Source organism: Cupressus sempervirens, chromosome 9 (genome assembly GCF_028749045.1).
Source record: "Cupressus sempervirens isolate cs-2001-9-10 chromosome 9, ASM2874904v1, whole genome shotgun sequence".
Classification (NCBI taxonomy): Eukaryota; Viridiplantae; Streptophyta; class Pinopsida; order Cupressales; family Cupressaceae; genus Cupressus; species Cupressus sempervirens.
In genome coordinates, this window is record NC_143126.1 from 498239210 (window position 1) to 498257596 (window position 18387).

The 18387-nt window shown below is 36.2% G+C and overlaps 1 protein-coding gene across 1 annotated transcript in view; it reads right to left on the reverse strand.

The window, feature by feature from the left end:
• LOC149539508 (uncharacterized) overlaps nt 1–17270 on the reverse strand; it is a 31792-nt gene extending 14522 nt beyond the window's left edge. The window contains exons 1-2 of the mRNA XM_089800738.1: nt 16856–17270; nt 14056–14164 (exon numbers count right to left, since the gene is read on the reverse strand). Of these exons, the coding sequence (XP_089656864.1) occupies nt 14056–14164; nt 16856–17193 (447 nt within the window). The 5' untranslated portion in view covers nt 17194–17270. The remainder of the gene's footprint in view (nt 1–14055; nt 14165–16855) is intronic.
• Between the last annotated feature and the right edge of the window lie 1117 nt (nt 17271–18387).

Genomic DNA, 18387 nt, shown 5'->3' on the forward strand with positions numbered 1-18387 from the left:
ATGATCAATCCCCTTCTATTTCAAGCTTGCATATCTTCATTTGAATCACCAATCTCGGTCCTAGTATAAAGGTTTGAAATTCTACTTCATTATTAGTCTCTTTTAACAATGGACATGCCATCTCATCTCTTGTTAAATCCTTCCAATCTCTAATAATGCATCCATCCCCTAATGTGCTTAGATCGCTTCTTGCAACCTTGTCAAACATTAATTTATACTACCCATATTGTGGTGGTGATAATTTTTTTGTTAGTCTAACAAGAATGTCTTAACAACTCCATCCTATTAACATGGGATTTTGTTGCATCTTAGTTCATTTTTATTGGCACAGGAGTTTCCCCATATAGAGATCATATAGTTGTGAAAGGGTACAAGGAAACACTTCATAGACTCTTTAACAATCCTAACATACAAGATGCAAGCAAGGCTTATTTCACAGGATTTGCATGCTCCAACAACTATGGTCTTGATGCTCTTTAGGGGAAATGTTATGTTGATGCACATGGTGGTACTTTCATGTTGTTATTAGTAAATTTCATTATATCAAAGATACCCTAAAATGGATTATCACTCAAGCCTTGGTCACAAGGTTTAGATAAATTCAAATATGAAGTTCAAAATTTGTCAAATATTCAATGATCACAAAAAATTGGTTGAAATTTGAGAACAAATTCACATTAAAAAAATATTGATTATTATTAAAATATGTTTTTGGTGGGCATTTTGCCTAGGCTTTTAAATAAATTTCACCACAGCTCAACAAAACACAAAAAAAAGTCTCGTCTAGATTGTTGTTGGCTCGAAATACTGAGTAGGAATTAGAGGGATATGGTTTTTTCTGCAAACATGAAGTTGTGAATAAAGAGCAGTTTTATTTGTGCAAATTGCAACACCACAAATAGAGGGTGAAAATAAGGTTTTCCCTTCATGAAAACTAAGGCGAATAGAGAGTTTTATATGTGCACTTTGAATTCCACCAACAACATTACAGCTCTAGCATGGTCCCAATTCCTACACAACTCCATGTAGGCAATAGTGCAATGCCCCCTTTTCGAGATAGGATTTAACAATAAACAATAATAATAAATTTAAAATATAAAATAATAAAAATAAATTTAAAATACAGCATATCTAGAATTTACTAATTTAGTTAAGTTACATGAATGCTCAAAAGTGTCTCCGTCAAATGTAAAATCTTGTGAAGGGCTATGACTCTTTGAAAGGGTAGTAATTATGACAGGTTGACTCTCTCATAGAGCACAAATGATGACGGTTGTGACTCTTTTGAAGAGTGACAATGGTGAAAGGTCATGACTCTTGCAAAGTGAAGATATGACGAAGAGGTGTGGCTTCTCCCTCACATTGGAAGATATAAAGGGAGAACATTTCATTTGAGAAGGATCCATTGGAGATCAGTTTGTGATAATTACATATTATTCTCAAGGGAACCAATCAAAAGTGGTATCTCATCTTATAAAAGTTAATGACCATTTCACCAATCAAATATAAAGGAGAAATTATTCCAAGCATTCAAGGGACTTATCTATCATCGCTCACCCGTATATCAAATCAGCACTCCCTCAATCATCACTATATGAATTCCAATTTATTCAATCATCATTAATTACATATCAAATCATCAAATCACAAGAAATCTTTCAATCATCCATCAAACATCAATTGGGAATCAAGCAAACAGACTGGCAATCAATTCAATCAATCTATATTTATCATTCAAATATTAACCAAGTTAGAACACCCATTAAGGAAAAGAAGATATAAGGGCTCAGACCTAGTTATACAGTCTTGTGCATTATGCTACTAATTCAATATGAATGATTTTTTCTATATGCAATCGAAGAATATGGTATTATTACGTGATCTTGCAAAAATGATGTGTAATTCTTTTTATGTTTTTTGTAATCAATCATGATAGGAATAGTAAGGAAATACAAGGAGGGGAAATAGTTATGATGTCCTCTTCCAAGCACACCACTTCATGGTGGTGACAAATAGTCCCACAAGGCCAAGAGAGTGCAAGGAGTGCCCCACCCTTGGGGTTAGAACGGAAGGACCTTTCAAACACCCTATTGTAGTATCCCAAACCTTACCATGGTTGACCATTAAGTTAAGGAAATCTAATCATAAGGAGGATGAGGAACAAGGGAATGGATTTGGAATTCTTCACTGGGTACACCCCCTAATTTGGTTGGCAAATAGCCATATGATTATCAAGAGGGATGAAATCTTCACGGAGGCCTAGGTGAGACGATCATTTAAAGCACCCTACTATGCTCTATATCGTGGCTCTCTTAGGGTTGAACTACATCAATAAATTAAATGTCTTATGATTAAAGTAATGTTCCTGACCCTAGTAGGAAAGATCTATGCTTTTAATATCTCTGATAAGGAAGACCTATTTTGTGGGTTATGTTTTAATGGTTTCCTAACATGTTGCAAGATCTTAGCCAACTACACAGTGTTATTAATTCTATTCTCCTTGTTCTACTTGGAATTTTCAGTTAAAGTTTCATTTCTTTAGAAAAAAATTAGCCTTTTTTTCATCTTTTGTATTCCATGAAAATTTTAAAATGTTTTTCTTTAGTATTTTAATTCTATAATAAATTGCTTTTTAAATTTGTAATTTTTATTTAAATATTGGCTTAGACATCAAAAAATACTTTAGATATTATATTTTACTAAAATTAATATTTAATAATACATATTTTTAAAAATTAATATTTCATAATAATAAATTTTAAATGCAGGTTTAGGGGTGACCTTTTGGTAAAATGGTGGGGCTTCTTGCCTATGGTGCCCATGACCAAGGTTCAAACCTCACAAGGTTCACCAAATTCAACAATTGAGGAGCCTACAAGATCTTGTATCTTGATTTACCGAAAAGATGTGGAGAGCGAGCATCAAAATTCTGCCTAGGGATAACATCCATAGCTTTAAAGAGAAATGGAACAAATAATTGGTGCGTGGAGGAATCAGGCAAACAAGGATTTTCTCTTTCCCTCTCATGATCAAGAAAATCTAGATCTAGGCCACACAAATTGGCAACCATAGATTGAGGCATAAAGGGGAGTGGACTATCTGCTGTAAGACATGGGAGGGATTATGGGAGACTATTCTAATGGTGAGGTCAATACAAGAGAAAGAGAGAGTCTTGATCAAATTTTGGAGGGAACAGAGGCAAAATTTTGGGTAGGGAACAATGGTGAATTTCAAGACTCTTCCAAATTGTTTCTTTCTAGTCGAGTATATGGATAGCCAAATGAAAGAAAAAATTTAAAATATAGGGCCTTTGTTTACCGGTGGAACTGGTTTCTTCATTTAAGATTGGAAGCCCAATTTTAATCCCTTCAAACAGTCGATTGAAGAATCACCTACTTGGGTAAGACTTTACAACCTGGTGCTAGAACTTTGAGATCATGAATCTTTGTAGGATATGAGAAATCAGTTAGGATCATTTGTAAGCTTCGATAAAACTTTGGAGGATAGAAACTATGGGATGTATGCTAGACAACACATAAAAATCAAACCAATTCTTCATATTTCAAAGGAATTAGAGATTGTTACCAAGTGAGAAGTTCAAAGACTAAAGGTAGACAAAGATGATCAAGTTCAAATCTGTCAAAGGTGCAAGTAAAAAGGTCATGCCATAAAATTTTCTAGCATAAGGAAGTTGCGATAAGAGACTCAAGAAAAAAGGGAGGAGGCTCATAACCAAGCCCAATAGGTAAGGGTAAAGCCGTGCAAAGCCCTTACAAAAAAAGGCTAGAAACTTCTCGGAAGTTAGTTTGGAGGAGGCTCCAAAAGAGAAATCTAGGGAGAGTCAAGGAAAAGAGAAGAGGCAATGTGTTTGAGAAAGAGGATCTACAAATGGAAAATGTGGATCAGACTTCAAAGACTATGGAGAAAGACAATAGAGACCAATAATTGGTAGCATTGATTTATAGAGGCTTTGGAATACGAGATGAAATGGTTGTGTAAAGAACATTGGAAAACATGGTAGAGGTAGAGGATAAGGTAATTCTATACTTTGGATTGGAGGAAAGTAGAAACTTTGAAGATGACAAAAGAGTTTTAAAAAAATCATAATCAAAACTGAAAAAGACAAACTAGGGGAAAAGAGAATGAAGGGCAAAAAATTAATCAAAGAAAAGTTGCAAGTATTGTTAAGGGAAAAATGATATTAAGATTGGTGGACACGAGCCTCTCTTCTTAGGTGGAAATGAAGACATTAGTATGTAATGTTAGGGGCAATGATGCCCCTAAAAAAAGATGCATAATCAAGCACCAAATTGATCAAATCAAAGAAACTTAATAATTTTGTTGGAAAGAAATTGTCAAAAAAGGAAGGACTCAAGTTCATGGACAAATAGAGACAATGGAAAGGGGTGTTTGTGGAGGCATTGGAGAGGATAGGTGCATTCTTGTGAACATTCATTCTCATGAAAGATGGGATCTTGCAAACCACTACTCATGAAACATACATCAATGAGTTTGACTCAAAAACTACAGAGTTGAATACTAATAGCGATATTAGAAGGATAGATATGATTTGTTGAACTCAAAATGAATTTCTGTAGAGCCTATTATAGAGGAGAAATACTAGCAACTGATTGAAGCCAAAGTGTTAATACGATGCATATCAACTACTTCCAACCAAATAAACTATGAAGGATAAGGGTTTAGAGAGTCTAGATCCTAGAATGCAAGAGATGATGAATATCTTTATGACTCTACAAAACTTAGTTCAGCTCTCGATATCAACCAAGTTAGTACAATCTCCTAAGGTAGACATAAGATGTTCAAACTATTAACATTCCATTAACACCATCCATTGATGCATATAAATATGCAAGCAATAATCAAAGTAAAGCTCACCAAAATGTCATTCAACCACCTAAGACAAACTTGCAATCATCAAGCAACCAATGGTTCAGTCTAAGAAAAGAAACAAAAATCATGACACTAGGCTCGGAAATAAATGCTATTAGATTTGCCATGATGCATTTAGAGGGAGAAACATATGATTGGTGGCATCATGGACTAGTCACCTAGGATCACAGTTTTATTACATCTTATGAGACTTTCAGCTCTAAGATGATCACCCATTTTGATAGGAAGGACATTAAGGTCTACTACAAGGATTTGACATGGTTGTGATAGGGCAGCTCTTTAGATGACTTCATTGATGAGTTTCAGTGGATCTTGGTTATGGTTCCGGATATGATAGAACAATGTAAGGTAATGTTGTTCACAGAGGGCTTACAAGAAAGATTTAGAGGTCTAGTCAAAGTCCTTAAACCATAAGTTTGCATTGGGAGTATTAAGGAGTCAATAGCAACACTCCTCAACTTATTTGCAAGAGGTAAGTGTTGATTTTTTTTGTATGTTAGTGTATTCATCATTTAAATTTTTTAACATAATCTATTTGTGACAATTCTCCTTATTAACAAGGTGTGATAGATATCGTAGCTATTTGTAGTATAAGGTTTAAATCCTCTATTGACATTGAGTTGGTTGGCTACATCTTGGATGAAATGGTAGAGGACATGAAGGTTGAGATAGAGAACCACCAAAAGGAATGGACTATAAAGGGTTGACTGATGGTTGTAAGGATAGGAGGAATAGAACACTCCTTAACTTTCATGTAACCTATGGAGGTGATTGATCATTCTACTTTTGTACATGCATTGTGAATTGTGATTGAATAATTTAAATTTTGATTTGTTGATTGCTAATTTGTTGATGATCCATGTCACATGATAACGAATTATTTTTCTCTATTTAAATTTTGGACTCGCCATATTTATCAAATCTATTGATGATTACTCTCATGTCAAAGATGTCACATATTTATGTGAGGTTATTAAGGAAGTCATAAAAGAGGTGGAAGAAGAGAATGTGGCACAAGTGGTGACAATTAATGCAACAAGTTATGTTGCTGCAAGAAAACTTCTAAGTTTTAAGTTTTAACTTATCATGTTTTGGAACTTTTCTAATTCTAAGTTTCTTAACATGTGTAAATTTCTAATTAATTTTAAATTGATGCAAGTAAACTTTTGATGGAGAAGCACCCCACAATATTTTGGCCTCCTTATCCAACACATTGCTTTGACCTCATATTGGAGGACCTGGGTAAGTTTGAGTGAATCAAATCATGCATAGAAAGGGCTAAAAATATATGCTAGTTTATCTACAATCATGCATTTGTCCTCAGTACAATGAGAAAATATATGGGAGATAGGGAGCTAGCTCATTTTGGCATCATGAGGTTTGCCTCGAATTTCATCACACTGAGGTCTTTGATGAAATCAAGGAAAGAATTGAGGCACATGTTTGTTGGGCTAGAGAGGACTACCTCTTCCTATGCTACGACTACTATAGGGATAGATGTGGTGAATTGCCTCATTGATGAGGATGGTTTTAGGGCACCTACTCAAGAAATAATCAAGGTGAATTTCTTACAATTTAATTTTAATGATTTAGTTTTAGTTTTAGTTTTATATTTAAGTTTTGACTCAAATTTTACTTTTACATTATATGCAGATCAGTAAGACCCTTGTATCTCTCCTACGAACTGTTGAATGGGGAAAATCCCTCTATGGCCTACATATAGAAGTAGCCCAACCTACGGTAGCAAGCTTACTTTTAGATAATGCTATGGCTATGTACGATGAATGGGATTTGTTCCTTGATCCGGTTAAGTAGAATATGACCTTTACTCAATATATGACTCAAAAAAGGGAGTTGGAGAGGACACAATAGGACAGGAGGCCAAGGGCGCAGAATAGAGACTTGAAGCATGCCATGAACAAGTTATCTCTCCCCAATTTTGATGGCAGCAATAAGACATCTGCTAGTTGGATTCACAAGTTAGACACATTCTTGACATTTAAACCCATGTCAGAAACAAAAACTATTAGATTTGCCATGATGCATTTAGAGGGAGCAACATATGATTGGTGGCATCATGTACTAGTCACCCAGGATCATGGTTTCATTACATCTTACAAGACTTTCCGCTCTAAGATGATCACTCATTTTGACAGGAAGGACATTGAGGTCTACTATAGGGATTTGGCGCAGTTGTGATAGGGTAGATCTTTAGATGACTTCATTGATGAGTTTCAGTGAATCTTTGTTATGGTCTCGAATATGATAGAACAACATAAGGTAATGTTGTTCACAGAGGGCTTACAAGGTAGATTTAGAGGTCTAGTCAAGGTCCTTAAAACAGACACCTTGGATGATGCTATTAAGATTGCACATGATCTGGACTCACCTTCTTTGATACTACAACCTCCTAAGAAACCTTATAAGGGGTCTACTTCAACCCAGAAGAACAAGAATCAGCATAAGACTCCCCCCCCCCCCCCCCGCTAAGTTGGACTTTGAGACACGGAATGAATTGAGGAGGAAGAAGCTATGCTTCACTTATAGGGAGCCGTGGGCACTGGATCACAAATGCCTTGGCAAGGATAAAATATATTATGTCGAGGCTCTTTCAGAAGAGGAGGATGAGCAATAGGGAGGCAATGATATTGATGGCAGCAACAAGGAAGTGAGGAGAAACCTCCTAAAGAGAGGAAGAAGGAATCCACTTCAAGATAGTCCCCTGTCATAGCTTCTCTTTCTAGTGATCCCACTAGTCACCCCTTTCGTTTGAAGGGCGTAGTTAGAGGGCAGCTTACTGCGTTCCTTTTAGATGTAGGTGCATCACATAATTTCATAAGCACATGTTCGGTATCAAAGAGGAGGTTACAGGTTGATGATATACCCAAGTTTGTAGTTAGGGTAGTAGGAGGTGATAGATTAAGGTGCATAGGGAAAGTACCAAGGCTTTCAATTCAATTTGATGACTTTCTTCTAAAGGCATATTTTTATGTTGTTGATTTGGATGGATTAGACACCATGTTGGGTAGATAGTGGTTATAGACTATTGGCAGGTATACAGTTGGTCATTGTAAGATGCAATTGGAATTCTTACAAGATGGTCGACAAGTGATTCTCAAGGCCATGCCAGATGGTGAACTCAAAGTGATTTCAGCTCATAGGATGGAGGCTATTATGAGGCATGATGACATGGAGTGGGCAGCACATTGTTTCATCTCCTCTAAGGCTACATCAGGTTTAGGAAAACAGTTTCACTATGACATTCAATCGGTGCTTGATAAGCACAAGAGGGTTTTTGAAGACATACCCCAGGTATTCCCCCAAATAGAGGGTTTGAACATATCATCGAGTTAGAGGAGGGTGCCAAACTCATCATTACCACTCCTTATTGTCACCCCAGGCACTATAAAGAGGAAATAGAAAGGACGATTAAGGAACTCTTAGACATGGAACACATCAGACCCAACTCCAACCCTTTTTCTTCTTTGGTAGTTTTGGTGAAGAAGGATGGTACTCTTCGCATATGTATTGATTACCAAACTCTCAACAAGAGGATCATTAAGAATAGGTACCTATTCCTCACATTAATGAGTTATTAGATGAACTACACGGGGCAGTCTATTTCTCGAAGATAGATCTTTAATTTGGATACCATCAGATACGTGTTTGTGAGGAGGACGTGTATAATATAACTTTCTAATGCCAGTATAGACATTATGAGTTCTTGGTTATGCCATTTGGGCTCAATAATGTGCTGACCACATTTCAGTCATGTATGAACCATATTTTTAGAAAGCAGTCGTGCAAGAGCATGTTGGTATTCTTTGATGATATCCTAGTTTTGAGCATAACTTGGGAGGAGCATTTGTAGCTCCTAGATGAGGTACTTAGCATTATGGAGGAGCATTATTTGTTTGCAAAGAAATTAAAGTGTGAGTTTGGATTGAATGAGATTCTTTACCTTAGACAAGTGATTGGTGCAAATGGGGTGAAGTTGCACCAAGAAAAGATACAAGCAATCCTAGATTGGCCACCTCTGAGGAACATATCAAATTTGAGGGGCTTCCTCAATCTTTGCTCTTATTATAGGAGGTTTGCTAGAGGCTTCTCTTAAAGAGTAGCTCCTCTCACCACTCTCACATGGAAAGGGGCATTTAGGTGTACAAATGATGCTCAAGAAAGTGATGAGCACATGCCCGATTCTAGCACTTCCCAACTTCTCTCGCCCTTTTTTCTTAGAGTGTGATGCTTTAAGAAATGGAATTGACGGAATTCTAATGCAGGATAGGTATCTAATAGCTAATAAGAGTCAAAAGCTCATGGACACTAAGAGATTGTACTCCACCGATGACAAAGAAATATTAGCCATTATGCACACTTTAACCAAGTTTAGACAATACTTGGTGGGTGGAAAATTCATGGTTAAGATAGACCACAATAGCCTATAATATTTCTTAGAACAGAAGGATCTGAATGAAAGACAACAAAAGTGGGTCAGCAAGATTTAGGCTTATGGTTTTGATATCGAGTATGTTAAGGGTAAGAACAATATAGTTGTTGATGCTCTTTCCAGGAGACCTTCAGTAGTAGCATGTTGTGCCAATTCTGAGATATCGACAGATTAGAAGTCCCAATTATTGGTTGAGTATTCTAAGATACTCAAGCTTTTTAGATCATAGATGGGTAGCTCTAGGATAGAAGGTACAACATAATTGATGATATGATTTTTATAAAGATAGGATTTACCTCCTACTAGAGTCTAAGCTCAAGGTAAAAATTATGGATATTCTTCATGATGCACCATCATCCGGACACCCAAGTTTCTTCAAAACCTATAGGCAAGTCAGAGAGAGGTTCTTATGGAAGGGCCTCAAGGATGATGACCTTTAGCATGTCCGAGAATGCTATACTTGTCAGTAGAACAAGTCGAAGTACGAGTTTCCAGCTAGATTATTACAGCCTCTTCCTATTCCAACATAGACATGGGAGAGTATTTCCATGGACTTCATTACAAGATTGCCAAGAGTTCAGGGCAGAGACTCCATTTTTGTGGTTATGGATAGACTGACTAAGTTTGCTCATTTCTATGCTATAGCGGTAGGTTGGTCGGCCTCTTAGGTAGCTGAATTGTTTTTTTGAGAGGTTTTTCATCTACATGGTCTTTCTTGGATCATTGTGAGTGATAGGGATAGAAAATTCCTTAGCACTTTTTAGCAGGAATTATTTCAAATGGCAAGTATGAAATTGACACCCAACACGAGTTACCACCCACAAACGAACGAGCAGACTGAGATACTAAATAAATAGGTGAAGGGTTATCTTCGGAACTATGTAGCGGGGTAATAGCGAGCTCAAGTTAAATGGTTGTATCTAAAGGAGTACTGCTACAACTCCTCCTACCACATGTCCATCCTAATGACACCATTTTGAGCTCTCTATGGTAGCAAACCACTATCATTCGTAGATCTGGTCTTACAAGGTAGCAGAGCACCGCTAGGTGGAGATTGGATACAAGATCAACAAGACATTCTTAGATATCTTTAGGAGAACATCCTATAGGCTCAAAATCAGTAGAAGATGTATGTTGATTGCCACAAGATGGAGCGAAATTTTGAGTTAGGTGACATGGTTTACCTTTGTTTCCAACCTTACAGGCAGAGCTCCTTGAAGAAGAGTGGATCTCAAAAGCTTCAGCCTAGATTTTATGGTCCCTATCACATTACCAGGAGGGTTGGAAAGGTTTCTTATGAGCTGGACTTGCCAGATGATGGTAGAATCCATAATATTTTTCATATGTCTTGCCTCAAGAAGGCGATTGGTTAACATGTAGTGCCTTGTGTTGGATTGCCCCCAGTTGATGTGGAAGGGAAACTGGTTTTGGTTCCAATCGAGGTGATTAAGATCAGAGAAAGGAAGTTGCATAGCAGATCCATCAAGGAGTATCTAGTTTGCTAGAAAGATTTGCCATATGAAGATGCCACTTGGGAGTGTGAATCAATCCTATAGCATCCGACACTAAGATTGTTTGAGGGTAAGAAATCCTAGGAAAGGAGGACTATAATGTCCCCTTCTCCTCGCCAAGCCTTACTGGCACCTTTTGGTCTATCTTTCCATTCGGATAGGCTAATGACATTAATCTTGAGGATTACAACTAGTCATAAGAACCTATTTGGTTTCATTGGGAAAATATTTAAGTTGTGGATCTTTTCTATAGTTAATTCACTTTATTTTATAAAGTTACTTTATGACTTAAATTCATTTTATAACAAAAGTAACTTAAGTGACTAAAAGACGAAAATCACTTTTATCCCACATTGCCTAGTTGTTTGTACTTGCCCTCATATCAAGGTTATAAAAGCAATGAGCTTCTTTGGGATTGACACCATGAAATATAATATTATGCAAATGAAAGGTTGCTTAAATGTGACTGGTTGCTTTGAGGATGAAACCCCTTAAGGTAGTTTGAGGAGCTGGACGTAGCCCCAACCTCTCATCGGAGACTTATTTATCTTCAGAAGTGGAGTGCATTATGAGATGTCACTATTATGTGGAATCCGCTTCCAAGAAGTAAGTTTATGAGCAAGTAGTAGCAATTGTGTATTCTAAAACTAATAAGAGTTAGCATGAATCGATTTTTAGTACAGCCCAAGACATGAACAGTATAGCAGCAAGGGATTCACAGCAGTGTGAGTATCAACATAACATGTAATATCCCCGATAGGATTATTGCTCCTTTTTTTCACCCAAAACTTAAAACTTCAAAGGTTTGACATTTCGTCAAACAATTAGCAATCGAGCTCGAATACCAACATACTGGAAGTAATCAAGGATAATTTGCAGGCATTTTTATATTCTGAGATTTTCCTCCCTGTTAGTGTTTCCCCTTACAATACCATTTGAACCAAGCTTTTCTGCGAATAGCTTTCCTTCCTTTGAATGCAAACGTTTATCAATTAATTTCTGGATCCGGATCATTTCCTTAATGTTGTCGGAAGCCAAGGAACAGATTTGGTCCAATGCAAGCATAGGGAAAGGCTCCTCAATTAGTACTCCAACTTCTTCGATGCAGAACAGTGATGCTGCACTGATGAATGTAGCTGGTACAACTATCCACTCACATTGGTCCCAAAGGATAATGGGAAGAGTGAGATACCAGAGGACTAAAAATCATGATGTCAAACGAGTATAAGATAGTGAAATCGGTGTTTCAATGAGACTTTGGCAAACAGCAATACTCTCATTGAATTTGGATAGATGTGAATCAAACTTATTGCGTTCATGATCATTCAAGTGCAGCGGCCTCAAACATTCGGACATGACTGAATGATACAAAGGGGTGGATGCTGCGAACTGAGTACAACAGATATGTCATTTTCTGGAAGGAAGCTTTCTAAATCACATCGGATATTTGATCCATAAATAACGTGGCACTGAAACTCGAGCTATATCTGGAACGTTGTCAGCAACCTTTGTCCCTTCAATCGGATTCAGATCTTTCTCTGGACCGCAACAATCTCACCGGCACACTTCCCATGTCCCTCTCCAACTGTTCAGCCCTTCAAATCCTCGACCTGTCATTTAACAGGATTACCGGCCCTGTAGCTTCTACCCTTTCTAAGCTATCCGAGTTACAGTAGCTCATCCTCAATGATAACAATTTCACTGGCCGAATACCCGATTCCCTATCGAACTGTTCCAATTTGGTATCTCTAGATTTGTCTCTTAATTCACAGATTCATACCTAAACAGCTCGGCCATCTCGCCCGACTGCAACCTCGGTCTAAGTGGCAATCATCTCTTCGATCCGTTACCTGTAGCCGTCATCTCAAATATGACTCAGCTCCGGATATTGAAGGTGAGTATTAACAATATGAGCGGCCCGATTCCTTCATGGCTCGGCCAAATGCCATTAATCTGGTCTTCCAAAATTCCGCTAGACTTTGTGCAAATAATTTCAAATGTCTTCTATACAAACAGCTCCATATACGGAAATGCTAGCTGGAAGGAAAAACTTGGAAACTCGTTCATGCCTCCAATCTGCTCATACCGCGTCTTCCTCTATAGAATGTTGAAGATATCGCCTTACTCCTCTTGCCACCTGAAATTATAATGAACTTCAAACCTTGCGAAAGCTTAAATCTACGAATAGCAATTCTCAAAATGATCCTCCGGATTTGGCCTTAGGCCACAAATTCTGCCCCGATGAAATGACCGCAGCGTCACCTCCAATCTGCAATAATTCAGATGATATTTCACACCCTCAAAATTGCGTACCAATTGAGAGTTATCGTTCTCAATGGCCAACTGTGACAATTGCCGAAACCCTAGGTTTCCACAATGCACCCGTGATTGAATCACAACCTGAAACAAAGAGATAAACCAACTGCCTGCTTCGAATGGAGCCCCGGGGTGCCTATTTATTCTTTTCCCTCCATCCTCTCCAGAGACTTCTAGAACCTTTTTGATCTTATCCCTCAAGTGACTTTATTAAATATTTTCCAAGTCACTTTATTAAATACAAGGTTATCTTTTAATATTTATTTATTTAATTAAAATAATTAATTAGTCGTCCTTGGACAACTAGATTAACTAAATTAATTAAATCGAACTGTCACCAGAAAATTGGGGACATGACATAACAGACTTCTTACTAACTTCATCTGAATTTTATTGCCACAGAACTTGAACTCAAGTTTGAACCTTGTGACTTAGCTTTAAGCCTTATTATTTCAAGTAATGTTTGTAATCATAAACATAATGATTTCCTAGAACGAATCATAATGATTTCCTAGGACAAATCACCACTGTTAGCATTTGTATACATGATGTTTACACAATCACACATTCTAGTTCTGCATTTATATGTGTTGAACAGCTGATTGTCATATCTCACTCATAAAAGTGAGCAAAGTGAGCCTTGTGTGTTGAGCTTCAATAGCAATCCATTGAATCAGCAGCATGGATTAACTCATAATTTTGTAGAAGCAAAGACTTCACAAACCTTATAAACCACAACTCCATAAAAAAAATTTGGCTAGAAGCTTCTTGTGACCCAACAAATACCATTGAGTAAAATTAAAGACGAGGAAAAAAGTGCTTGTTGACCTAGAAACTCAGAAATTGCTATAGCTAGGAAATTCCCACCTGGCCAGGGCATAGTCCAGCTCGGTATACAAGTCCAATATGTGAAGTGCCAAATGCTATTGGAAGCCCAGCAGCAGCAATCAAATCACATCCTGGGGGAACTACAAATCTGCACATCCACACCCCAATATTCAAAATCTCTCTTAAGTTCTTAGCAAAATCAATTTTCATTATTGCACAATCTGCACCAAAAACCTTTGAGGAGTTTCATTACACTGCAATAACTTAACACTTATTTCCAAGGACAGTAATTTTTGTATTACTCATCAACTAAATTTTCAAAAAACAATAAATGAGAATTCCAGATTCAGTACCCTTTTTTCCATAGCGAGAATCATGCCATCCAAATTACTATCAAAAGCCTCTCTATTACCATATCCTAATACCCTTCTCTACACATTCTGTGCCCCAAATGTATCGCGAATGAATGTTTATCAAGTCCCAACTTACTTCTTCAATAGAAATTTCTTTATATATTCTATATTATTTTAGCAGCCGAGTTATGCACTCAATATCTTTTTAGACACAACGGTAGTCTTTCGGGCTTTACACATCCAACTCAATTTGAGCACAGCGCTTGCTAAAATTGGTTGTTACAAAAAAGCTAAATAAAATAGAATACAACGAGCTTTATTCTAAAAATGAAAACAACTTATCTTCATGAATTTGGATTCCCTCAAACTATAAAAATGCCTATAAAAGCTAGAAGAACCCAACGCTTGGTTAACAAATGAGAAAAATAAACAGAACAAAAAGCTGCTTTCAGTGCCAAGTGAAGAATTGTATGTGGCCTCTAAAGATCACCTCAAAATCCCAAGATGGTTGAAAAAATCGGGATGGAGAAAATTGGAAAAGTAAAACATGTAGCACTGAGGGAGCTTAGAGGGCATTTTCCATACTTGACTACATCTAGTGGTAGAACATTTGTACAAAATTGTGATACCAAAATATGCAGAAAAACAAATGTGATTCTGAATGTTGAAGATGAAAATTTTTAAAATAAGGAGTGCATAGGATTCTCATTAATTACTAGACAATAAGAATTTAAAGTTGCATAAAAGAAAACTGGATAACAGTGAAAATTTAATCAGTTTTTGAAAGAACAGCTGAAGAAGTTTGAAAAGAGAATCATAATCCTGAGAATAAAATGCAGAGCTATCGAACATCAAATTCCGCTGAGCTCTTCCATAGGGCTTCCATAGGGCACCCAACGAGCATGGAGCATAAGCTAGTTGTTGATACTTTCATTGTCAATGTACATACATATTATACTCGAATTATGACAAAAATGCCCACAAAGGCTCCAAAATTCAATCATGAAATGACATAAAAATAAATTGTAAACAATAAATATAGAACTACAAAAATATAATAATATATGGGTGTTCATAATTAATAGATGATAAGTCTAAGCGTTTAAATCAAACAGATTTAATGCATTTACCTTCTCTTTTAACTGCTGTTCATTCCTTGACTAGCTGTTCCTTCTCTTGCTCGTATTCTTCTTCTTTGCAATGTGTAAATGAATTTCGTTTTTCCTTCTTTTTATTAGTTTTTTAAAATTAGACTGCAGTGATTTTCAATGTGATTTTCTATGGACAAAAGTATTGGAAATCTAAATTGGGCACATAGATCACAGGTCCATTTCATTAATTTATAATCAATTTGTATATTGATAGAGAAATCTGAAAACTGGAAGAAAATTCTAGAAAGTGTTAGAGATTGGAAGAATAATCAGAAGTGCTGATTTTTTCAGTGTCTGGAAGCCTCCTTGATCAATGGTCAAAGTAGTTGAAATGTACTTGGTATAATTAATTTATTTTCCAACAAATAGATCACAGTACAAATTTAATAAATTTCTTGATACTGAAAAAAGTGGGTGGACATCTATTACCTTTGTGAACTGTCCCATGCATTGTTTTATTTTATTTCTATAGACAGCAACTTTAGTTAAATTACCAGAACAAAACAAAAATTCACTTCAATACCCCATTTTTATAACAAGTTGGAAATCTCCCACCCAAATATATAATGTCTGTATACATCAATTTTATTTGTAGGAATGTAATAATCTGCTTAGTGATGGATGCTTATTTCCTAGGAATTTTTTTTGCTTAATCATAAACTAAATTCTCTTTACCATGTTCTTACTTCTTTATCTACACCACCCAAACATATCAAGTGGGGGTTGGTATGGAGCAAGTCACAGCAGTCATGTTCATAAAAAGCAAAGAATTAGAGGATAACCAAGCTTGAATTCATTTGAACCAAAAACAAATTTGAAAAAACCAAATGTCATAACAAAGTTGATTAGTTGGCAAGATTTTTTTTAAGAAAATGTGACAGAAGTTTTTTTATAGGTCATGAGAACATGAACAATATTTGTAAGACAACTAAAACTTATAGATATTAAATGAACTTAAAAGAGCAGAAAGTGAAAAGCTCAGTGAAAGAGGCTAGAAGGTGAATCGCAAAACATCGATCAATTCTACAATGACTAGAAATTGACATTTAGAATTCTTCTCAAAAAAGATATAATCTATAATTAATGCTTGCCAAAAAAGAATTCTTCTGAAAAAAGATATTTTATATATATATATATCAAATTACATATACACCATCTTGTCAACTACCAAAATAATAATCCGCACGGCACATGCTAGCAATAACCAAATGATCTTAGGCAAGAGCCTACAACACAACAATTGAATTTGAATTTGCTTAACATATAAAAATAATTAATTACAATAAATAACAATAACACTTAAAATTTATAAATGGCATGAATTTGTGTACTTACAGCCGCTTCTCCTCCACCACAACTTTTTCGGCGTAAGCGCCCACCTCCACAGCGAATACCCGGTCCCCAACTTTGACTCTTGTAACCTCGTTTCCTATTTCTTCCACAACTCCAGAGAAATCGGAACCTGGGACAAATGGAAGTGTACATTTTACCTGGTGTTTTCCCATACACTGCAAAACTGTGGCATAATTCACACTGATAGCCTTAACTCCGATCAGAACAGATTTGGGTGAAGTTAACTGAGGAATTGGGTAATCAGTTCTAATGTATATTGGGGAGGCTTCTGAGATGGGTACGGTAGGATCACCTAGATTTCTGCATAGCAAGGCCTGCATCTTGAAAGGCTTGGGAGAATCCAGCAAGTTTTCTCTGGGTTCAGAGATGTGTTGGAATAGATTTATTATTCCAATTTTAAGACCTATAAATAGGAATATAATGACTGACATGGAGGTGATTATATTCAAAGCATGTGCATTTGCCAAAAAAATTCAAAGCAAGAATTCAAAGGAATCGTAGACTATTGAAATGGTGCTATAAAATGACTCATTCTGATGTCATGAGGCCTGCATCTTGTAAGACTTGGAAGAATGCAGTAAGTTTTTTCTGGGTTCAGAAACGTGTTGGAATATATTTATTATTCCAATTTTAAGACTCATAAATAGGATTATAATGACTAAGATGGGTGATGGAAAGCTAAAAACCTTCAAAATGTTGTTAATGTGAAGCCCAACGGTCATGTGACTATTCATATTCATTTTTCTTTTTCTTGATTGTTCTATATAGTTCTATAAATAGGTGCACCATCCATGTATTAGATGTATCAATTAAGTATTCATAAGAACTCCTTGCTGAAGTGTGGATGTAGGCAAGTTTTGTCAAACCACAATAAATACCGTGTTTTTGCATTCTATCTTCTTCTATTATTTTATTCTATTTCTTTGCTTGTTTAATATTTACAATTGGTATCAGAGCCAAGGTGAGGCTAGAACAGAGATGAAAGACGGTGAAATTGATTCTATCATAAACGAATTTCTTGGGAATCTAAACTCGGTAGAGAGTGAGGTTGTGCATTGAAAGAGGAAAAAGAATCCGCCATGTGCATTGGTGGGATGGCTGGGAAGATAAGCTGGAAGTCGAAGCGGAAGAAGATTTTAAAGCTCTTAAATCTGAGCTTAATGCAGTTCTTGAGTGCACAGGTAATAGGGGAGAGGACCCAATAGTTGAGCGAGGTCCAATAGTCGATCACCCTATCATGAACATAGAATCCAATCTTCCAACACATTTTTACTATATATTGTAATTAGTTGATCTATTTGTAAATATAAAAAAATTCAAATGTTGATAAAAAATATACCAATACTTGAACACATGAAAACTTATAAATGTTATACAAAAAAAAAAAAATGAATTCATTAATGAGTGAAATAAATAACTTTTTGTCTCAAACAAAATATCATCGCTATCTAATATGTGTGTCACTCAAAACATAATGTGCTCACTTGAATAAACATTGATATCTTAGTGTACAC